Source organism: Panthera uncia, chromosome C2 (assembly GCF_023721935.1).
Source record: "Panthera uncia isolate 11264 chromosome C2, Puncia_PCG_1.0, whole genome shotgun sequence".
NCBI classification, from domain to species: Eukaryota; Metazoa; Chordata; class Mammalia; order Carnivora; family Felidae; genus Panthera; species Panthera uncia.
In genome coordinates, this window is record NC_064810.1 from 141,384,143 (window position 1) to 141,409,456 (window position 25,314).

Here is a 25,314-nt window from a genome sequence, read left to right on the forward strand (position 1 = left end):
TTTAGTTGAATATTAAAGGAAAACTTTGCAAGTTCTTTGCATGCAAGTGCTTTCTGCCGTTTCTCCCCACACATTTTATTATCTACATTATTCACAGACAGTATTGCAGAATACTTTCGTATTGTTCATTGAGGTCGTGGTTTTGGTTATCCCTTCTGTTTCCTTCTCTAACTGTGCTCCTCTAGCCTGTGAAACATGTAGGTCAGCATGGTTTGATACGTCCTTATTAGGGAATTAGATAAAAAGTAGTGATTATCTGATTCAATTATTTCTTTTTAATGTTTATTTATTTTGAGAGAGAGGAAGAATGTGGGGAGGGGAGGGGCACAGAGAATCCCAAGCAGGCTCTGCACCATCAGTTCAGAGCTCGATGTGGGGTTCGAACTCACAAACTGCGAGGTCATGACCGGATGGGACGCTTAATGGACTGAGCCACCTAGGTGCCCCTGTTTTCATTGATAGCAAATAATGTACACAGAAATTTAAAATTTATAAACTTAAAAAAAAAAAAATTCTGTAGGTAGGAGACTTGGGAAGTTAAACTAATGTCTGCATTTATAGACGAGAAAACACACCCTTATTTATGGGCCAGGACCTGCACTAAGCACTTCATCATAGAGGGGTAAGAGTTCCTTCTATGACTTACTTTTCTTCCAGTTTTGTTCCTCGTGCTCCTAAGAGATGCGTGATGGATCGATGAACTGGTTAAACTTCTTTGTGACTGGATTTGTTGAATGCTTTTTTTATATATTAAAGAATTTTTACACCTCAGTTTATCATAATAACTTGTTCTTAATTTGCCGTATCATCCCTCTCTCCCAGATGGGCATCCCTAGAGCAGAGGGGCAGGAGCGCGGGCTGCGGAGAGGGCAGTGGGGCTGACCTTCTGGACCAGCCAGAGCTTAGCTAGTGGTCAGCCTTGGGCAGGTTCCTCATAGAAGACAGGAAATTATGCCTGGTGCAGTGATTGTGAGGAACTGTATGTAAATTCACTACAACAGTGCCTGGCACATAGTGGGGAGTCAATCAGTGGTAGCTCCTTTTTTAATTGTATTTGTTAGCTTTTGTTATCTGCATATTATTTAAATATCCTTCCTTTTACCCCCTGGAAATAGGAAAAAATAAGAGGTTCTAGTCTGTTCTGGGGAAGGGGCTGGGAGGGGTTGGAGGAGGCTGCATCTCTTCAGAAGAGAGAAAAGCAGTGAAGGAAACAAAAGAGGGTTATGACATTTGCTAAATGGAGTAAAGGATTTTACTTGACCTCAATTTTCAACACACTGTAAGTGTTTCTTCATCTTTGAATAAGAAAGTGCTCTGCTTTATTTACTGTTGACATTCCACGAAATGAAGGTAACCAACCACCGCCCTCTCTCCTCTCGTTGTAGCGACATCTTGAAACATAAGTGGTTGCTTTTATTTCTACCTGCGTCTTCATTCTTCAGGAAACTGCTGTCTGACTTCTGCCCCCTTCCACTGAGACTGCTTCTCCTAAAGGTTCTAGTGGATTCATGGCAGCCAGATCCAGTGAATAGCGTTTCAGTCCTTTTTCTTTCACTTGACCTCGCTCTCCAGAAGCCCCTTAAAATTCTCTTCTACCTGGCTTCTCTTTTGCTCTTTACTGTTCCCCCAACATCTCTTACTTCTTCTCATCTTCTTGAACTGAATCCTTTAGAAAGTGGGCTCCCGGTTCTCTTCTCATGCTTAGGTCTGCAAAAGCTCAGTTTGGACCCGTGAATTTGGTTACTTCCTTAGGTCATGACATTTCTTTGCTACTTTCGTCAGGTCCAAAACTGAACTCACCTCCTTTTCCTTCTACATCGTGTGTCTAGAGTTTAGAATTTTCCTTGTCTCCTAACTCTAAATGGTTATTTCCCGTTGATTTTATTTCCTAAATCTCCGCCAGATCCATTTCGTCCTTTTCATCACAACTGCTCCTCCTTTAGCTTCGGGCCCTCCCTCATCATCCGTGGCTAGGTTAGTTGAATAGTTTACTTACCTTACAGGCATCCTGCCTCTAACCTTGCTGCCCCCTTTTGGCCTGTCACATGCCGTCTGAGTGATCTAACACACAAAACCGATCTTCAAGTTCTTCTGTTAATAGTGGCCCATTGCCTTCAGGATAGACTTCAACTTCTTGATATGGCGTAAAATGACCTTCGTGATGCGGCCTTTGCCCAGTCTGGCTTCATCCCAGGCCCTTTCTCTTATGTGCATAATCTGCTGCAAGGACACTAATTTGCTTGCAGTTCTTCATGCATCAGGTTTCCCTCATCTTTGCGCTCTGGCACAGCACTTTGTATGCTTGTTGCACAGCCTTTACTCGTGTGCTCCAGAACACCATGGCCTTCTGAGGATGGGTACTGTGCTTCTCATTGCTCTGTCCCGGGACGGTGCCTTTCAAAAATGAACTAGTTTGATAACCTAATGTTTACACTGTATTTATGACCATTTCTTAAAATCTATTCCGAAAGATTATACCTGATGAAATGTCTGGATATTATTTAAAGTAAGCTTACATTAAATGCTTGTGAAACTTCATTTTAAAAGGAGATATTCATTCCCTTCTTTTAGTTATAATGATCCAGCCTTTTATGAAGAATGCAAAATGGAATACCTGAAGGAAAGGGAAGAATTCAGAAAAACTGGAATTCCTACCAAGAAAAGGCTACAGAAGCTTCCCACAAGCATGTAGGCAAATATTCAACGATACTCAAGAGCTCTGATATTCATGGAAATCATTATCACCTGAAATAATGGACTCAAGGAAGTGTTTGCTTTATCCTAAATGATGGAAATATTATCTGAAATAAAGATTTTTTTTTTTTTAATTTCAAAGTTAAATTTATCAAATGGGATGGGAGGAGTAAATAATGAACTGGGATATGGTCTGCCTGGGCATTATGGATTTTTTTTGTAAGTTCTTCCACTATTACAGTTATCTAACAGTGATAATCTAACAGTGATCTTTAGGGTTCTGTATAGACTTGATATTACTCCCTTCCAGTGGCTAATCACAGAGACCAGAAGTAACCAAAGGAAAGCAGGAGCTGTCAAAGGTGTTAATAACGAGGCGGTATAGCAGAATAGTTACGAACCAGAATCCTTCCTGGCTATGTCACTTACTAGTTATTCAACCAGGGAAGTAATTCTCATTGTGAGGGTTACTGAAGGTAAGTAGAGTATGCAGGACAGTGCCAGGGTTACTGTTAGTAGTAGTAGTAAAGGATTATTTGGAAACATAGATGAAGACGTACTTATACATGAATTAATTTTACTTAATATCTGATGGAAAATTTCCTAAAATTGAATTATTATGATCCTTGACCTGTTTGGCTACTGAAAATAGTTTAATGATTTCAGGAGCTAGTCTAAAACAACTGTCTGAGTGCAGTAATTTGGTCCCAGGTTGAACTTTTATATTAAAAGTTGCTCTTTTTTCTTCCATGAACTCCGTTCACTGTAGCCACTGCAACCAGTTTCCAAGTAAGTAAAATTTATATATACTTACATAGTTCTCATTAAAATCACAAATAGAAAGTACTACCTACTAGGACAAGATTTAACTTTGGCCCCAGTCCCATGAAATAGAGCTGATTTTTTTTTAAAGGACTTAGTTTTAAGCAGATAGGACCCTGAAGAACCAATGTTCAAATTCTATACTTTACTCAAGACAATCGCTCAAAGAACGATTTTACTCTTATTTGAAACCCAAAGAAACCCCATTTTCCCAGGCCATAGATCAAAAGGAAGATTACTAGAACAGACCAAAGCAAAGCAAATACAGAAACCTAGAGATCACATATCATAGGGGTAAACAAGCCTATATTCTTCTGTTGGTCTTTTGGTATTGTACATTTGCTAGAGCACAGGACCTTAATTCTTGGTTTTAAATGATGCAAATGAAGAAAAAGCAAATAGTTACTTTAGGAAGCTAGGGAAATATATAACCTGTGGCTAATTTATAATTTGGATGAGCATCAGAGAAACCACCTTCAATTTTATGTGGGAAATTCATTTATGTAGATGTCACTTTCCCCATAGGCGCTGGACAGTAGGTTCTATAAACCTGTTCCTCCCTGTCGGGAACTGAACCATTGATTACAGCTGTCAGAATATCCAGGCCTAGCCAGCACACTGGTCTACTTCGCCCACGAGTGCAGCTGCCTCAGTTGTTCTGCTTGCTCATTCGTATCGCTGGCTGGTATTATTAAGAATGCACAGATTTTCTTCCCCTAAATATCCACCTTGACCCAAGTCCTTTCTGGATTAGATCATTACTGTTTTCCTACAATTCAGTCTTAGTTCTTGAAGTTTGAACTCTTCCCTACTTACTTGGTTTTCTCATTTTCCCCATAGGTATGTCCCTGCTCTTTGTAGGAATTAGGTTCCATTTTGGCAGAACCTCAGTTTCCTATTAGAGAAGATACAAATTTTGTTTTTGCTCATAGGAGATGAAGAGGAGGGAGTAAGTGTCTTTTTGTTGCTACCTGTCTTCTCTTCATTCTATGTAAATGTAAACGGAGTTATCATAAAAATATGAAGATCAAGGAAATTTTCGAGGGAAGCCCTTTGGAGCAAGTTTCAAGTGGTATGAAAGAAGTCGACATAAAATTTTCCATCCTAAGTAGATAATAAACTACAGATGGGCCCTTCTCATTTCTCTTTGAATCTCACATAGAACGGAGATGATCATAAAGTGTATGTTTTAAAATTTATGGCTGGGTAAATTTTTTGGTTCAAGTCTTACCCATCATTTAGCACTTTAAACTGTAAAGAACATCAACCTCGGATTTCTGGCATACCTGTTTGACAGCTACCCTGTTCAGATGGAAGAACATTTTTTCCACTCAAAAGAAGTTGGTTTAACAAGATAAATGCCTGTAACGTGAATCAAATTAACAACTGATAATTAGTACCTGACCTTGGAATATATAGGCAAGGACAATAGTTCACGTTCACTTCAATTTCAAACAAAAATAATTTATTTTAATTAAACAATTTCTTGGCATTATTCAAAACATTAATCAAGCCATTATCTCATACGACTTCTTTACAAAGGAAAGTTTCCAACCTTGGTTTTACAAAAGGCAAACCAGTAAGCTACATTAGAGATGAGATATAATATACAGCCTATGCAGCCACATGAGAAATAGTTTCTGCTGCTTTGTTATTACACAGGTAGTTGCTTCCTTTAGCTAAAGCCTGGAGTCTTGTATTTGTTTTATGCATATTGGGTTTTGTTCTATTACTTGGCAGGAGATTGTACTCCCTGGAGTCAGCTGTGTTCATTGGTCAGAATAAATTCCAGCACCTGACACCAATTCCATTAATCACAGACAAGCCTGAATAAGTGAGATAATAGAAAGACAAAAATATCTGTGACCAGTGAACACTGTTTATGTATGTATGCTATTCAGTTAATATAGGAGAGATCTGAGATACTCTTTTGAGTTCAAGATATTTGAAACTGTCTATCAAAAAGGATAAAGGTCTCCTACATGAAACAGTTTATCTGAGGCAAAAGATGTATAAGCCAACTAATACATTATATTACAGTGTTAATACCACCACCCTGAAAGAATTTAGACGGATTTCCATGTGAAGCCATCCTTGTTATATCTTTGTTTATAAATGATAGGCCACTCAGAATCAAAAAGTTTGGGGACATTCCGTGATCAGACTATATCAATACAGCACAGAATTTGGTTTACGGAACTAAAATTCTTAATGTGGTTAATCAAAAGTCATTCTTACATTTCAAAACAAAGTCTAACAATTTATAAGTCACTGTACATAACAAGCAGGTATAGACCCTTTGAAGAAAATGACTTTATCCAGTTACATATTTAGCTTTTTATTATGGACCACTGAAGGCACAGATTAGACTGCAACCTGTGTGATGCTCTTTCTACTTCTAATTGGATAATGAGGGATTAAAATAGTTCACACACCACACAGGTTTTCAACTATTTCATCACTTTTTTCAGTTAGGATCTGAAGGATGTATGGGACAGAGTTGGTTTCAATGAGCAGGTTATTTCAAGTCTTGAAACCATTTTTTAATCACAATGTTACTGAGTCTTAAACTTTGAAACACAATAGCATATGCAGATGGAATAACCTGTATTCAACTATAATTTTCATCTTTAAGGTCACTACAAATAGAACCTATTCACTTTGCCATTTGTCTTTTATGCAAATTAAAGCAACTTACAATTGTTCTCACATATTCATGGCCTCTTATTTTTATGAACAGATATTTAGGCATTTCACATGCTATATAAAACCATGTCCTAAAAAATTTTAATTCCATCCTTTACATGAGAGGCAGTTATTTACAATTACTATCAAAGGTAGAATCGTTTCTTTGAAACACCTTAAGTTTATTTATTAGTAGCTTACATCTGATTCTTAGAACATGGAGCTGGAGGGTGCTCTTTCATACTGGAAAATTGATACATGATGTGGAGAACAGTATGTGCAAATGTATATACTGAAGAACTCTGCAAAAGTTTATTCAATATCTGCTTTCAGTTAAGTAATTTCTTGAGAGCCACTGAGGGAGATAACAGTAACCTCATGACCAAATCATGAAATCTCTTCAGAATTAATTCTTATAAAGGCAGTTTTGATTATGTTGATCCAAGTAATGCAGTGGTGGCAGGTTGGATAAAGGCAAAGTTTTATTTTTAGTTTCCCCAAATGCGGTCTCACTTGATTTAGGAGGGCTTGGGAATACCCAAGAATTATCTTCCAGAGAATTTCTGCCGTAAGAGTTGTGTTCCTGAAAGTTAGTACCATCATGAAGAATGGATCGCTCATTATCTGTCCATGATTGGAGAATTGCTTTCTCTGATAAAACCTTCATATCTCCTGATAAAGGGGAAGATGTGGTGTGGCAAAGAGTTTTGCCATTTGGTGACAGGGGGGAATGTCTTTTGTATGTTGCAGTAAAATTCGCCAAGTGCAGTTTTGTGCTGTCTTTCCCAAGGTCTTCCATGCATCCTATTGGGGCACAGGCTAAAAAGAAAGCACAGGCTAAAGGTCAGTTGTCAAGGCATTTGTGATCCTAATTTGGCTGAATCTAGAACTGGAAATAATATTTCCAAGTTAACATGATCACTGGGGCACTATGATTTGAGACAGATGACAAATGATCGAGTTCTAATCCTGGATCACTTATTTACTGACATTGTGACTTTAGGTTCAGCCACTTTTTGTGCTTCCAAGTGTCACTTCTCTCGTCTGCAAAATGGACATGGTATTCCTGTCCTGCCTATATCATAGGACCATTAATAAAGGTGAAGAATTGTATTGTGACTAGAGAAAGCCTGCCTACTGTTTAAGTGTCCATGGAAACCAAGAAAGCTGTTAAATATAATATTCCTTTGCTTATTCAAATCTTTTTTCCATAGGTGCTTCAAAATAAATTTTTTCTGCAATGATTATATTTCGAATTGGTGAGGCCCAATGTTTTAATATACATTCAAAGGCTCTTAAGGATAAAACAGTTTGAATAGAATTTATAAGATAATTCTGTTTCTTATAAACACACATTTCTGCTGTGGTCACAGTAATAAGTCAAGAGAAAAAATGAGTTTAGTACACACGTAATGGCTTAGAAAATAAACTGAAGCGATTATTTAGCTAGTCTTAGCCAACATAATGGTAGTCTAAGGTTTTCCTCCCCTTCCAATTCAACCTACTAGGGCAAAATGCTAAGAATTATAACTCGGGCTCGAATCTATCATTGTAGAAGAAACTATAAAATGAGCTCATTGCCTTTTTTCTTGGGAAGAGGGGAAGCAGTGGAGAAGACCTAGAAGTAACAGTGCTCAACTTCTGGACAAGGGTGATATGGAGGTCAGGAAAAAAGATGATCTAGTCTGTCTCTACTCATCAAAGCACGGAGTTCTGCAGTGAAGAGCTGTGGCCTTGAGCCTGCCAGAGAACTTTCAGTTCGATACACCTACAAGATTTATCCTTCACCAGCTCAGAAGGCACGCAAGAATGAGCCATTTCCAAATGTGGAAAGAGCATTTTTCCTTTCTTATTCTTTGGAGACTATATTTGTTATATAAACAGCGTCACTGAAAACTCCCTGTAAAATTATTCTGCGTTCCTTTTAAGAGAAATTTTACCCCTACCAATCAACGCACAGTTGCCTCATAGGTAACCCTGGACATTGGAAAACTCCAGGGTAAAATGAACCATAAATTAAGTTGGAGCCTGGCAGAGCACGATATTAATTTGCCTGATTCATAAATAACTCTAGAAACTAAAAGGGATTTTGACTTTAGTTTTCCTTTCTCCCTACTAGTTAACTCTCCTGAGGAGATTTATAAAATACATTTCTCTTGTGCCGTCTTTAGGGCCAGTCCAAGGTGCATATAACTTTAGGTGCTGGTGATTATTTTTTTTTTACGAAAGGTCACATCTCAATTCCTTCAAAATAAATTTTTGGGCAAATTTACATTATACAGCTTTCCAGAAATAAAACTAGTATGTAATAAAAGGCACACATGCACTGATTTTTCTCTGAGATATGCAAAGAGCTTTTGTGAAGTCGCCACTAACTACTAGGGGTTAGGCCCCAAACTCAAAAGTTTAGTCAGCCAAGCAGTTAATATGAAAAGCAAATCAATGAAAATTTTTTGTTTCATTGAAAGAGATAGTGGGATCACAAACAGTTTCCATTCTAAACGGTCTATCCTTTATGGGAAGAAAAATTAAGTTTACCAAATGAAAGCAAATTATGCATCAAAGTTATTTTTTTCAAAACTAATTTAAAGGGCTAGGTCTTTGATATATTCTGTGGCACTGGAATGAAAAATAGCTTTTGATGTCTTGATGTCTTTTTTTTTTAATATAAGGAGGAGTTGTGGTAAAAGGTCAACTAGAGCAAACTTAACACCTCAGCCTCATACACATAAGCAACACTTGGCTGAGAAAAAAAGCCACAAGGGGAAAAGAATACAGTACGGAAGAAAAAACACATCAGCAACACCTTTATGTGTGAAGTTGACCAGTATGAGAATGAAGCCAAAGCAGAGAATAGGTAGGCTGTGAACATACTATATATACTTTGGCTTATCAAAATCATCTAATGAGATTTCGATAAGAAACGATAGCCAGTTGCTCTTCAAGCTGTTTGGCTGGAATCAGTGGTTTCCAGCAAACATTAACTTGCCTTTCTTGACTGTAGTTGGGGTTTTCAGTTTTCTTAGTAGTTCAGCTTGTACTTGAGTCACCAAATGTAAATTAGACATCTCTCTCTTCAGTTCCCAGTATGCATTTTGCATATTGTCGCTGAAATGCAAGTTTAGAAAAAAAAGTTAATGGTTATTTTCCTTACGGACAGAAAGGAGTGACTTTAAAATAGAAATGAGCATTCCTGCTCTAGTTTTCAGATGATATAAATTAAACAAAACTTCCTCATTAAATAACTGAAATACAATTAGGGCATTAGAACAAGTGAAAAGATCTTATTCAATAATAATACTGACCTAGTTTCTAGCCATTAACTGAACTGTATTAAACAGAAGGGTATTTACTAAAAAAGAAGTATTATCATCGAGTTTCTTACAGTTCTCAGAATTGAGGTTTTTATTATAGCCCGTAATGTGCAGTGGTGTTACTATCATACTTTTAGAGTAAGGAGTATTTTCTTCATTTGCAAATCTGATACAGAAAAATAGTGACACTTACTCGTGTATAGAGTTTTAATTTGTATTTATCTCTTGATTATTCGGTTTTGACCTTGTGAATTGAAATGTATATCCCTAAACCCACATTAAAATAAAATTTAGGTTTCATGCATTCCATTCTTTTATGTTTGACTGGGCTGTCTCATATTGTTGGTTCTAAACCAATGTGACATGACAGCACAAGACAGGAAGAGCCAGATGATTTCCTGGTAAGGGAAAAGAAGCTAGAGAGAGAGAGGATTATATGAACCAGAATTTAAAGACTTCACAAATGCCTCTCATTTTCATAATTAAAAGTATTTTATGTCAATTATCTGAGCAGTTACAAATTAGCTATTTTAAACCTAATCTGTAAAAGTTTCATTCTTCCATTAAACATTATGTGGATATTCATGATTTTCTTTCTTAGGTTTTTAATTGCCAACTAAACTGAAATCTTCAATACATATTCTTACTTTGCTATACAAGAATATGTAAAATATTAAGTGTAAGAACTGACCTCATAGTATTCAAATGACCATTATTGCCTTTTAAAGATATTGTTGTAAGTTTAATAACAAGTACCAAATTAGAAAATGTTACTTTATGCTTCAATTTTTATCTAGCTGTAAACAAAAACCTTTAAACCAAGGGATAATATCTTGGTATCTACATCTAATCTCCTATTCTAATTACGAAGGAACAGATCTACTAAAAAACAATATTATGGAATGTAAGGTTACATACCTTTTTTGTCAAGATATTTCTTTCTATTCCACTCCAACCAACCACAATTCTTTCAACAGAAGCAGAATACACTTTATACTGCTTTTGGAAAAAATCTGCATGTTTTAATCTATTGTAAACGTGATTTGTCAAACAGCAGTCTATTAAAAATCACAGGCTTTTTGCAGGTTTTTGGTAAGTGTGAAATAATTACTTCACAAAAATTAGTTAACCACTTTACTTCACCAGTAAACATCTGAGATGTATGCTACAGTGAGTGTTTCACATAGGAACCTGTCTTAAGTGTGAAGGGTTGTTGGTTCCTTGTTGCAATTCTGGGCATTCAGTATGCTTTCCAAAGAGTTACTCACATTACATAGCAGTGAGTGTAAGTGCTACATGTGCTAATTCATGCAGACAGTCATGATATGAATATACAGTTTAAAAATAGTGTTTAATTATTGTCATGAGATGGTAAATCAGTACCTGACTTGGAGAAAAGCAAAGCAAATACCCAAGACTGTGTTTGGATCCTAGAATAACGTTCACATTTAATCATTCAAACTAGCTAAGCATGTAAAATAAAAGCTAGATAATTATAACAAGTGTTAAAGCAGTGTCTAATATACATTTTCCAATTCAATGAAGACTGCTTATAAACTAGGTTAAACTAAAAACTAGGTTGCCAACTTTAACATACATCTGAGTCTTTTTGCCCTTAAAGTCATATGAATTAAAAACAGATTAAAAAAAAAAAAAAAAAAAAGGCTAAATTACTAAGTGTAAGCTCTCCCTCTTGTGGATAACAAAGCAATGACAGTCACTTTACAGTAAATATTAAAGTGCTATAGTCTTCAAAGTGTGTTAAAAATTTATTTTTAATTCTATTTGTACAGAATATTTAAATCATTACTTAAGTGAGACTGGAAGAGGCAAGTTGTCATCCACAAGTCTTTAGCAGAGTTCCAACTAACCGTCATTTATCTAGATTATTTTTGAGATTATATAGTCAGACTTAGCCCCTCACACCCCCAACCAGGAGTGTGAAGTTAGTTAAGTTTTGCTTTAAATGACATAGACACATAGACACACACACACACACACACACACACACATTTTTTTCACCTATAAAGAAATTATAAAACCATTTGAACACTGAGGTACAACACTAAAGCATCCCAAATGAGAACCGTAAAAAAATAAAATAGGTGAAACAAAATAATGATGGTTGAGCATTTCTCCCATGTTATCACACCAACTTAGCAAACTGGGTAACCACATTTTCCATGTGAGGAAGCAGGTTCAGGAGAACTTACTCCATACTCTAACATGTTGCTGATCAAAGTCATGTTTTAATGATCTAGTCTAATGACTGCCTGCTGCCATTTTGAGTAACATTTTTTAATATCATAATCACCATCCTCTTCATTAGACATTTACCAAGCACCTCCAATATACTACCAACACAATCTTCTTAGCCCCAGTATAAAATCTCAACCCTCTAAATTTTAAATGTAAGTAAACCTGCTTAGCCACATTGCAAGGAGATACATGCCCTGCTTACAAACTGTGTAAAAGACCAGTTTTCTTAGTTGACAATATACATTCAACTCTTCAATACAAAAGGAATATTCCTCGTATAAGAAAAATCAACTTTTTTACTTCCCCCATACATATTTTTCTTTAGCTTCTGAAAATTTACTTTTATATCACCCAGAAGAACTAAAATCAAAGTATGAGAATCTTACCCAAGAGCTAAAGACTTAGAAATTTACATTTTGACAACTGTGATTCCCCAAAATCAACTGTCTTTCAGACATTTTTGATTGTGAAGCACAGCAAGGAATCAATTTACTCTGCAACCCAAACAACCAAGTTATAACAAACCATACTTATTGCCCTTATTATGTGTAACACACTCTGGTATGTTCTGTTCTGTTTTATTCATTGTTTGTATAAATACTTAACTCACAAAATTTCACAATTACTAAGGGAACACGGCACAATTTGAAAAACATTAATCTATATTTTCTATATTTTCAATTTCTTAAGAACTTCACAATTCAAGTTTACCCCATACCTAGATCTGTTTAAGAACTGAGTGCCACAACCTAAAGCTAACACCAGATGAACAGTGGTAAGAAACTGGCCAAATTTCTGATAGGACTGTAATTGTTAAAAGATGCTGTATACAGTAAAGGCCTCCAGTAATTACGTTAGGGAAATAGTACAGTACCTCATTTGCCTAGCAGTATGATGGAGGAAATATGAAAAAAGAGTGTTCCCACAAAGGGGGCTTTACAAATAACTGAAAATCATCCCTAAAATTATGTAAAATTGTACTTAAAGGTTTTATGGAAACATTCGTATGTACTTTTTTGCTAATGTAATAAACTTACATCTGAATTGTTCTACTTAAAAGTGATGAGGTAACTTACAAATATTAAAACATAGGACTGACTATAAACTAGGAATAGGTTTATATCATGTACATGGTAAGGCAAAGGAAAAACAAGATAAAATGCAGCTAGGAATGAGGCTAACATATAATTGAATGATACAGAGTTTACCAAGGGTAAACAAACCAGAAGAGGGAAACCTGATCAGTTTGGCAATCCATATTGCTTACATAAAATAAATGCAAACCAACTTGTAAAAAGCTGTACATACAATTTCAGCACTAGGGAGCCATTAGAACATGCTTTAATCATACAGTTCTTTTAGCGTACAAGTAACTTTTAGAGCTAAGAACTTTTAGAGCTAAGGTAATTCTTTATAAAAACTGTTTCGGTCAGTTGACACTCTGAATTAATACTGAAGTTTAGAGAATTCAAAAGTGTACTTTGAAGCCAGTTATATATATATAACCTGGTAGCCTCAAAAGGTTGACTCACCTCTTTGGACCTTCATCCTCCTCTAAATCCTGGTATATTCTTTACTATGTTGTTAGGTATATGAGGTCTTCAAAGACATTTCTGGGGACCAGTTTTCAAGTTATTTTCAGTAGATGTGATCCAAATTTATGTAAAATCTCCCATGAATGGAAGAAGTCTCCTTCTATATCATGTACTTCTAATACACTATACACAGCCCCTTTGACCTACTCCGATTCTAACATATTTTTTGTTCCCTGATTCTTTCCAAAAATGGTTTGAAGAGGCTTATAAAAAATGATAAATATAACAAAGGGAAACCTAGGTTGGCAGGAGAAAAGGTAACTTTGATAAAAAAAAAAAAAGACAACTTTGAGAAAATTTACATGGATACTGAACTAGACACACTGTTTAAAAAGGAAAAACTTCTTGCTGGATGAAACTTCAAGGCATAACTGAATAACTGTTCAAATGGCAGAGTTTATTAATTCCAATTGTTATGGTAATTGTTATAACCCATAAGGCCTAAAATACTCTGGCCCTATAAAGAAAAAGTTTGCCTACCCCTGAATCTAGAAGATTGGCTGCAATCCTCAAATTCTGCCCTACTTGATCATTTCTCTCAATTAGGTTTTGATAGGAATAGGTATGAGCCATTTCACGTTATTCGCTTTTGCTCAGTAAACTTTGGAAGCCAAATGATCAAGCAATGAAGTCAACTCACTATTTTTCATTGGATGAAAGTATCTTTCTAGAGAAGAGATGCTAAAATCAGATAATTTAAAACACAGTACTTGTTACTCAAGTAAAAATGTCATATATTTAAGAAAAAAGGGTTAAAGTAACATATGAACTCTGATAGCTTTTGTTTTTACCCCAAATGGATAGTTCTTTTAAAATTCATGTTATGCGAAAGACTAAGGTGGTCCAAATTTGCCCTTAAGGCGGAGTTACCGTATATGGAAATGTATAATTCTTCAGGTACAAACCAGGATTTATTACAGAATACTTTCTACACAGCTCCCTAAAAATCTAAAAGTGTTCAAAATTTTGTTTAAAGCATCACAATATGCACTTTTCTACTACTTAAGTTCAAACCTACTGCTGATGAACAGTTAAATGTTTTTTATAAATCCACCGTGATCAGAGATTACATGCAGTACCCAAATAGTATCCATTCTTTTTTAAAGTTAAATCACAACAGAAATCTAGGTAACCTATACAATGTGTTATTTTTGAATTTTGAAGAATGTTCATACCTTGAAATGCTCAGTCTTTGGAGATCACTGCTATTCAGATTGTCTTCCTGAGATGGATCCTGTCATGTTTAAAAATAAAGTTTTAAAGTTATAATTGTTAAGAAGTATAGATCTGTTTCCCAAACTAGTTCTTTATGATGTGGGAGTTTCACATATACAGGGGCCCATGGCTACAAAACATTGGGAAACACTGTTCAAGTTAAACAAATTCCTATGGTATAGAACTTCTCAAAACCTTTGGTGTACAATAGCACATAATGAATAGCTAAATGGGTTCTTATTAGGTACTTTAGTCCTCTATACCAACTCCATTTTACATATCCAGTGTTTTCTAAACTTCTTTGGCTCTAGTGTCTTCACCTGGCCCCAAAGGATCAACTTTTCTAAATATAAGTGACTGGAATATTGGGGGATATAGAAAAGTCTAAAAGGGCCATAGTGGAACTCACCCTGGAACCTTGACCTCATTAATACCAAACAGTAATCAACTGAGTAAAAAACAAAAACAAAAACAAAAACCCCTCACCATTATGTCAACATAGGGATGCTATTTCACACTTTTGATTTCAACTTGGAACCTCTGATAAATTTGCATTAAGCATTCCACTATTCCTATTCCTGGTTGATATCTTTACCTTAGTTGTGACCATTTTCTTTTTTAGTTTTAAATCTCCCTTCCCCCTGCCAAATAAATTCTTATGAAGGTCAAGGACCAAGTCTTAAATTAGAAAAGAAAAAAAAAAATCCTTTTAATTCATCTTAAAGTCATAAGTTTCTTAGTCCTTCAGATACCATTTCAGCAGTAAGCGAAAAGTGATTTCTAAAGTTTCTTCTACTTTTAAATGTTTCTATGATTTATGATGAATTAAACTAAATTTATCCCCTAGCACCATCTAGTGGAAAAGAGTAACTAATAAGAATTCATCTATCTCATACACACACACACACCCTTAAGAGTATTGCTTTTCTGGATTACCTTAAGTTTTTTTGAAATACATTCACTTATTAAATATACTATATACTAAGCACTATGCAAAACATGTTACATATTATCTAACCTTCATGAAAAAACAGTGGTATTTAAAAGTCTACTTTACAGAAAACAAGTTCAGAAGAATTAAATGATGTTCCTAATTTTACATAATTAGCAACACCGTAATTATGAGCCACGTTTTTATAATGCCGTGGTACTGTTTTCTACTCAGTAAGGAAATATCCATTATGTAAAAAGCTATCAATTTCCTTTCAAGGCAAATCCATTTACTGACAATTATAATTGAGAGCTACAAGGTACAGATCCTTTCTTGCAAGCATATCTTTTTAAAAGAAGCCTCTAAAAAAGATGGCAGAGTAGGAGGGGCGTAAGCTCACCTTGTTCCACAGATACAAGCAGATAACATCCACATCAGTGTAAATAACCCACAAAATGACCTGAGGGATGACAGAACAGACTCTCCACAGCAAAAGGTAAAGAAGAGACCATACTGAACAGGTAGGAAGAGCAGAGAGGCCATCTGGAGCTAAATGGACCCATGGGTCTATCTGAAGGAGGGAGGAACATTGCAGGCATGGAGAAAGGAGAAAAACACTCACTCTCACACTAGGCACCCCAGGCATGGGGAACACACACAGGGAAGACAAATCCCCAAAGAATCCCTGTGACATTTGGCTTTGAAAACCAGAGAGGCCTAATTTCCCAAGTTCTTACAATCAGTGGGGCTTAACACCTGGGACTTGACAAATCAATGAGCTCAGCTCTGGGAGGGAGGGGAGGGCAGAGGAAACAGAATCTCCGCCCTTGAAGGGACAGCATAATGAACCCCGAGAAGACACAGTATTGAAGCAGCACTGTGAAAAATGCTTCAGGTATATAGGAGAGAGATTAGCTGACTCATGTTAGAGCATGTGCTAGAGTAGCAGGGATCGCTGGGAGACTTCTCAAAGAAGAAAGGAGCTGGTGGGTGCTTCTTCTCTCCCAGGCCCCCCACCCTATTTACACGGACACGTGCAGGACCAGTGCAGCACCCTCTCCACCTGGCTGGCTAACAGCATGCCCCACGCTTCTGCAGTTCTGCCCTCTCCAACCCAACCAGCTTCCATAGTTTTGGGCAGCAACAGGTACCCTCCCACAACCGACCAGCACAGACCTTGCTGGCACTGAATATACTGCCCCCCACACTCTCTTGTGGACTCACCCCCACCAGCCATAAAGCAGTTTTCAAAAGCAGCTCCAGCTCCCCTCCCACCGTAGACCTCTCCCGCTCAAACTGTGCTAACACCATATGCCCTGCCCCAACATTCTCCTATGGATCTGCTCCTTTCAATATGCCCTTGGCCAGAACCCATCCAAAGTGGTAAAACCCTGGCACTGTGCAGGCAGCCCTGGGAGGGGCCAGCACCACTCCAAAAGTGACTCCTGCCCTGGGGAGATGGGAAAATAACCACACAGACACCAGACTGGCTGCAGCTGGAGCAGTGAGTGGGGGGGTAGACATCTGGTCTAACTACAGGGCCTACCCACCAACAAAAGCTTCTTAAGACACAATACAGGGAAAGTACCCTGAAGTTCAGTGCTACTGCATCTCTGGGAAAAGCCTGGTCTGCCTTGACCAAAGCCCAAGGTGGCCCTAGACTGGCCCACTAACAGAGGGACCAGACCCTTCCCACAAGAGGCAAAGAAGGCAACTGCAGATGACTGAAGGCAAAAGTGGCTTGGCCCAAACAGTAAGAAGCACACACAGGAGATGCGCCTGAAATGTGAGGTTGTGGTGAACATGGGACATTGTACTTCTTGGCACCACAGGACCTCTTCTTTATAACGCCACTATTTCAAGAGCTGGAGACATAGCTGACTTCCCTAAGACATAGAAACAAACAAAATTAAGAGACAGAGGATTATGCCCCAAAAGAAAGAAAAGGCCTAGATCATAGCAAGAGACCTAAACAAAACAGAGATTAATATGCGTGGTAGAGTATTTACAATAATGGTCATAAAGATACTCACTAGACTTGAGAAGAGTGGAAGACCTCAGCGAGACCCTTACAAAAGAGATAGAAACCATAAAAATATAAACCATAAGAGATGAAGAACTCAGTAACTGAAATTAGAAATGTACTAGACGAAACAGTGCACGAGAAAAATAAGAAAGGATGAGCGAACTGAAGGCCAGAGTAATGGAAAGCAATCAAGCTGAAGAGAAGAAAGATAAAATTATAATAATAAATGAAAACAGATTTAGGGAATTCAGTGATGCCATCAAGTGTAATAACATTTGAATCACAGGGATGCTACAAGAAGAGAATGAAAAGGGGACAGAAAGTTTATTTGAAGAAATAAATTTGGGAAGCTGAAAACTTCCTGCATCTGAGGGAAGAAACCAAAATCCAGATACAGGAGGCACATAAAGCCCCCAATAAAATCTAGCCAAGAGGTGCAAAGCAAGACACATAATGACAATGGCAAAAGGCAGTGATAGAGAATTTTAAATGCAGCAAAAGAAAACACATACATGGGAAACCCCATGTGGCTCCCAGCTGATTTTTCACCAGAAAGTGTGCAGGCCAGAAGGGAGTAGCATGATACATTAAAAGTGCTGAAAGAAAAAACCCCGCAGCCAAGAATACGCTACAGAGCAAAGATATCATTCAGAATAGAAGAGATAAATGGTTTCCCAAACAAAGGTTAAAGGAATTCATCACCACTAAACCAACCCTACAAGAAATGTTAAAGGGGGCACTTTGAGTGGAAAGGAAAGACCATTAGTAGGAATAATAAAAGGAGCACAAAAACAGTAAAATTTATATCTATAAAACTCAGCCAAGGGATTCACAAAATAGAATGATGTAAAGTATGACACCATTTACCTAAAACATGAGGTGGAGAGAAATAAATACTGGATTGAAACCTAAGTGACCACTAACTTAATATAGACTGCTATCTGCATAAAATGTTATGTTACATGCAAACCTAATAGTACCACAAATCTCAAAACCCACCAATAGATATGCAAAATGTAAAGAGAAAGGAATCCAAGTATATCACTACAGAAAGTCAGCAAACCAGGAGAGTGCAAGAGAAGAAAGTAACAGAGTAGAACTATAAAAACAACCGTAAACAAGTAATAAAATGGCAATAAGTACATACCTATCAATAATTACTTTGAATATAAATGGACTGAATGGTACAATCAAAAGACATTAGGTGATGGAATGGATAAAAAAGGAAAAGATCCATCTATATGCTGCCTACAAGAGACTCATTACAGAACTAAAGACAAATGCAGATTGAAAGTAAAGGGATGGAAAAGCATTTGTCATGCAAATGGTGGCAGGGAAAAAAAAAGCCAGGTTGGCAATACTTTTATGGGATAAAGTAGACTTTTAAACAAAGACATGGGGTGCCTGGGTGGCTCAGTCGGTTAAGCATCTGACTCCCAGTTTCAGCTCAGGTCACTATCTCACTGTTTCATGGGTTCGAGCCCGTGTTGGGCTCTGCACTCATGGTGCAGAGCCTGCTTGGGATTTTCTCTCTTTCTCTCTCTCTCCTCCCCTCTCCTGTTCACACTGTCTGGATCTCTCTCAAAATAAATAGACATAAAAAATTTTTTTAAAAAAGAACAGGAAAAGAACACTATATAATCATAAATGGAACAATTACAATAAGAATTATAAATATTTATGCACTCAACATGGAAGCACCCAAATACATATAGCAAATAACAACAAACATAAAGGAAGTAATCAATAATAATACAATAGTAGGGAACTTTAACATTCCACTTCTATCAATGGATAGAACATCCAAACAGCAAATCAGCAAGGAAACAGTGGCTTTGAATGACACAATGGATCAGATGGATCTAGCCGATATATTCAGAACATTCCACCCTAAAACAGCAAAATACACAATTCCTGTCAAGTGCACACGGAACATTCTCCAGAACAGATCTCGTATCAGGCAACAAAATAAGTGCAACAAATACATAAAGACTGAAGACACAGCATGCATCTTTTCCAACCACAGTACTATGAAACCACAAGAGAAAATCTGCAAAAAACAAAATACATGGAGGTTAAATAACATGCTACTAAGCAATCAGTGGTTCAACTAAGAAATCAAAGCAGCTGCCAAAAATACATGAAGACAAATGGAAATGAAAATACAACAGCCCAAAATCTTTTGGATTCAGCAAAAGCTATTGTATTAATAAGGAAATTTATAGCAAGACAGGTCTACCTGATAATGCAAGAAAAATCTCAAACAACCTAACCTGATACCTGAAAGAGTTGAAAAGGAGAACAAAACCCCAAACCAGTGGATGGAAGGAAATTATTAATAAAGATTAGAGCAGAAACAAATTCATTAGAAACTAAAAACCCAACAGAGCAGATCAAGAAAACCAGGAGCTGGTACTTCGAAAAGACCAACAAAATTGATAAACCTTCAGCAATATTCACCAAAAAAAACCAAAAAACAAAAAAGACTCAAAATCAGACATAAAACAGGAGAAATAACTGACACCACAGAAATACACAGGATTGTAAGAGATTATGAAAAATAATATGCCAACAAACTAGAAAACCTAGAAAAAATGGGAGAAATTACTAGAAACATACAACCTCCCAAAACTGAAATCAGGAGAAAAAGAAAATCTGAACAGACCAATTACCAGCCATGAAATTGAATAATTAATCAAAAAGTTCCCAACAAACACAAGTCCAGGACCGGATGGCTTCAGAGGCGAATTCTATTATACATTTAAAGAAGAATTAATACCTATTTCTCTCAAACTAATCCAAAAAATAAAAGTAAGAAAGCTTCCAAATTCATTCTATGAGGCCAACATTACCCTGATACCAAAACCAGATAGACACTACACAAAAAAGGGAAGTACAGGCCAATACTGTTGATGAACACAACTGCAAAAATCCTTAACAAAACACTAGCAAAAGGAATCCTACTATACGTTAAAAAAATCATTCACCATGACCAACTAGATTTTATTCCTAGGATGCAAGTGTGGTTCAATATTCTCCAATCAACATGATAGATCACATGAACATGAGAAGGAATAATCCAATTAAAAACGGGCAAAAGGTATTAACAGACATTTCTCCAAAGACATCCGGATGACCAACAGACATGAAAAGATACTCAACATCACTCTTCATCTGGAAATGCAAATCAAAACCATAATAAGGTATCACCTCACACCTGTCAGAATGGCTAAAATAAAAAACAAGTGTCAACAAGGATGTGGAGAAAAAGGAACCCTCATGTGTGCTGGTGGGATGCAAACTGGTGTAGCCACTTTGAAAACACTATGGAGGTTCCTCAAAAAATTAAAAATAGAATTGACATATGATTCTGTAATTCCACTATTAGGTATTTACCCAAAGAATATGAAAACACTAATTGGAAGGGATATATGCAACCCTATGTCTATTGCAGCATTATTTACAATAACCAAGATATGGAAGCTGCCCCAGTGTACATCAATATATGGATAGAGGATGTGTGTGTGTGTGTGTGTGCATGCAAAAAATGGACCATCAGTCATAAAAGAGAATCTTGCCTTCTGCAACAACATAGATAGATCTAGAGAGTATGATGCAGAGCGAAATAACCCAGTAAGAGAAAGACAAATATCATATGATTTCACTCACGGTAGAATTTAAAAACCAATAAACAAAGAAAAAAAGAGACAAACCAAAAACAGACTCTTAACCATAGAGAACAAATAGATGGTTATCAAAAGGGGTAGGGATGAGTTAAATATGTGAAGAGAATTAGGAGTACATTTATCATGATGAGTACTTAGTAAGGTATAGCATTGCTGAATCACTGTATTGTACACCTAAAACTAATATAACATTGTATCTTAACTATACTGAAATTAAAAATTTTAAAAACATAAAATTAAAAAACATATATAAATAAACAAGCAACCATAGCAGTCAGGCAGCCATCTAGCTAGCTTTTCAGGGGCTATGGCACCTAAGCTTGTAGGACAGGATGCTTGAAGCCTTTGAAGAAATTACGGTACGTAATCACAGGTTCAAAGGTATGGCAGTGGTTAACTTCAGATGTCAAGTAGGAAAAAAAGCATTTTGCTCAACAGGAACTGACATTAATTTCTGTGGTATTTCCCCTTTCTCAGGCCTGGGGGCTTGAAAGCAAGTTCTCATTGTCCAGTTCAGAGGAATTCATTTGGCCAAGGCCAAGGTGGAATGCTGTTATTATTCTTAATGCCTGGCTCATCCTCAAGTGGTGGTCACATTCAATAAAGACTACATTACAGAAGAGAGAACTATCAGTTCCATTTAAGGACAGCTGGGATTCAGGGGAAGCACGCTGGCTGGCAGTCAGGAAGTATGGGAAGTAGTTCCCTTATCAGTTACTGGCATCCCAAGAGGAACCAGGGGTAGGTGACACAGCTCCTCAACGGAGTTAGAATGCTCTGATGGGCAAAATGGGTAAGATGAGAAATAATTATCTAACTGGTTAACTTATTTAAAATACATAAATGTATATAATGGTTGTTTGACTCTAGACTAACCTTTACAATTTCTGTAACAATTATCTTTTTAAGATTTTTTTCCCCAAATTTTTGTTTAAATTGTTAACACACAGTGCAATATTGGTTTCAGAAGCAGAATTAAGTAATTCACCACTTACATACAACACTCAGTGCCCTTCATAAAAGTGCCCTCCTTAATAACTATAATCCATCTAGCTGACCTGTCACCCTCCATCAACCCTCAACCTGTCCTCTATACTTAAAAGTCTCTTATGGTTTATTTCCCTCTCTTCCCCACCCCACCGCCACGTTCATCTTTTACTTCTTAAATTCCATACAAGTGAAATCATATGATACTGTATTTGTCTTTCTCTGACTTGGCTTAGCATAATACACTCTATCTCCATTCATGTCATTGCAAATGGCAAGACTTCATTCTTTTTGATGGCTGAGTAATATTCCACTGTGTATATATACCACCTCTTCTTTATCATTCATCAGTTGATGGACATTTGGGCTCTTTCCATAGTTTGGCTATTATTTGTAACAACTATTTTGCATATGGTGCATGTGCTCTCACACTGTTATTATTTCTTCTTTTTCTATTCAGTACTATCTGTCATGACATCTAACCTTGTAATCAAGTTTGTTAGAACCCAATGTAAAGTTCTGGTAAACAGATTAGGTGAGGACCTGAGAGGCAACTTGTGTTTTAGTGGATGACTTTAGGCTAACCGTACTTTAGCAGCTCAGCAGGGCTTTTCGTTTTTGCTTTTTCCCAATTCTTACAACCTCAGCTATTTGCTAAAAATTAAAGTTGTCCCAAAAGTATTAAACTTGTAAAAATTAGTAGACTGACAAGTTTTTCCTTCTTAAAAAAGAATCCTAAAAATTAAGTTGTATCTTGTAGTGTCTACATTAATCAAATTATTAAACAAAACGATAAACTTAAAACTTGAGTTCTCTTTAAGCTTTACAGAAAAAAATGACATAAGGAAACTGAAGGAAAGGAGTTTAAAAGAATAGCTTTAATAAATTAATAAACTAAGGTTTTTTTAAGTGAGCTTTTTAAAACAAAATTATAAATTCTGGGATTATGCTAGAAGTATATAGTATATCAAATTTTACACAAAATGGCTAAAATGGAAGATAAAGGTAAATTTTTCAGAGACTGTAACTCTCTAAGTAGCAACAATATAAGTTAACTCTACAATTTAATCCTTAGTTACAAATCCTACAAATAGTACACAGTACTGAATACTGAACTTCTCAATTTAATAATTCTGTAGTACCATTTGTTTGGCTTTCTGTAGCTGTATTTTGAGATCACTACATTCTTTCCTCATCAGTTCCAGCTCTTGTTCCAAACCATGGATCTTCAGGTCACAGCTCAACTTTTCCACCTCCCAGTTTGATGAAGGTGGATTTAAATTCCTTATCACTAAAAAAAGGATAGACGTTAAAATTGTTATTTCTGCCTTCACATTTGTTGCAATTCCGTAGTAAAATGTACATAATGCAAAAACTAATATAAAACATGCACAAGTAAGTTTTTAAAAAACAATAATTACGTTCAAAGATCTATGCTAATGAGAATATAAAACCTGCCAATCTTGTTTTAGAATGTATTAATCATCCCTGTCCCTGATTTTCTATTTACATTAAAGTACAAGTTTGTAAGTCTGGAACTTTAAAATATACGACACTAATCAAATCGTAGACAAGTCAATAATCTACTTATGTAAGTCAAGGTTAAGACAGTGATAAAAGTAAATGAAGTGAGGAAACTGAAGCTCACGTAGCTAATCACTCCATCTAGTCCCCCCAGAGAGTTTGACCATAAGGCCTAGAACATGATATCAAAATGATTTACTGATGAACATTCCACTGCAGAAACTCAATACAACTGGATACTGACTTACTCTTGACTAAATGCTTTAGACTCCCTACCTAGAAAAATCCCCAACCAGCTATTGTAAGAGAGCTCATCTCAATCTCCTATCAAAAGGTCTCCCTCAGAGGCCTACTCTTCAGTTTGGCTCATCAGAATGTTTATGGGAAGAGGCCAATACCCATATTGTTCCATAACTAATTTTTCACTCCAGCATTGCATCTGCACATTTTAACAGCCTTCAGAAATTAAAAAAAAAAAAAAAAAGGAATTGTAACTACTCCATGACAGGCGTCTAATAGCAGGCAAAAGTTCATTAGAAAGGAAAAGCCAGGACATACCAGCAGGCAAGACGTTTTGACAAGGATGGGGTTCTACTCCTTTCTTCATCTACTTCATCACAAACTAGCCCTGAATAAAAACCATCAAATTTTCTCTAGGAAAAGTGCAATTTATATCTAAGGAAAAGTTAAAAGGGGTTGATATTTTGTGAAAGCAGATCAGAGAAATTAACGTAAGCCTAAAATTATAAAATAAGTTAAGGCCTTAGCATACAGATAAAGAAACCTGGTAATGGATATAACACATAAATGGAAAACTGTACTGATTCCATTATAACATTTGTAACAAATAAGTGGCATACCCTGCTGAGTTTCCACCTCTGTCCTTAGCTGGAGAAGTTCTACTTCTTTAGATTGTAGCTGTTCATTCAATACTTTCAAAGATTCAGAGTTGTCTTTATTCTAGTTAAGTAGGGAAAATGCCAAATTACATTTGGTATAATCTGTAGCTTGATATATATTAATTTTCAGGTAGATGAAAAAAACCGATTCAGGCCTTTTAAAAAGTGAGGTGGGAAAATGAACCCAGTTTTTCGCTAATCTCTCTGTCTTTCAAACTTAGGATATTATTCACTGGCTTTTTTTCTTTTTTCTTTTCATTTTTAAAAACATTGACAAATCCTACTATGTCATGATTTTTAAAAATAAGTTAGTGGAGTTAGACATATTTAAGTCCTAAACATCATTACATACAAAGTATTTATTTTGCACAGAAATAAGTTACAAATATTACTATTAAAAATTGCTATTTTTGCCCTGAGCATGTATATTTTCAATTTTTAATTTCATAAATATAAATATTTATTTCTAATTTTAAGCTTCCTGAAGAAGAAACTCATTCCCAATATATAGATATTCTTTTTAAACCAACTTACCATTTTATCCAATTTGCTTTTCAAATTATCTCTATCAATGCAAACCTCTCGATATGCATGATAGGCCTTATTTACTTGTTCACGTCCCACAGAACTTGTTTCTTCATCTAATCGAGCTCCTATAAGCTAAGAGAATGAAATTA

The 25,314-nt window shown here is 36.2% G+C and overlaps 2 protein-coding genes across 6 annotated transcripts in view; one reads left to right on the forward strand and one right to left on the reverse strand.

Annotated features, from left to right (window-relative positions):
- Positions 1 to 2,828, forward strand: part of CMC1 (C-X9-C motif containing 1) — an 88,235-nt gene extending 85,407 nt beyond the window's left edge. The window contains exon 4 of the mRNA XM_049628931.1: positions 2,572 to 2,828. Coding sequence (XP_049484888.1) covers positions 2,572 to 2,692 — 121 coding nt within the window. The 3' untranslated portion in view covers positions 2,693 to 2,828. The remainder of the gene's footprint in view (positions 1 to 2,571) is intronic.
- A 2,378-nt stretch (positions 2,829 to 5,206) lies between these two features.
- The window catches only part of AZI2 (5-azacytidine induced 2), a 37,827-nt gene continuing 17,719 nt past the window's right edge, over positions 5,207 to 25,314 (reverse strand). For all 5 annotated transcript variants that reach the window (XM_049628926.1, XM_049628928.1, XM_049628924.1 and 2 more), the window contains 6 exons: positions 25,172 to 25,297; positions 24,599 to 24,698; positions 23,357 to 23,505; positions 14,545 to 14,603; positions 9,191 to 9,309; positions 5,207 to 7,020 (listed from right to left, as the gene is read on the reverse strand). In XM_049628926.1, coding sequence (XP_049484883.1) covers positions 6,608 to 7,020; positions 9,191 to 9,309; positions 14,545 to 14,603; positions 23,357 to 23,505; positions 24,599 to 24,698; positions 25,172 to 25,297 — 966 coding nt within the window. In that variant the 3' untranslated portion in view covers positions 5,207 to 6,607. The remainder of the gene's footprint in view (positions 7,021 to 9,190; positions 9,310 to 14,544; positions 14,604 to 23,356; positions 23,506 to 24,598; positions 24,699 to 25,171; positions 25,298 to 25,314) is intronic.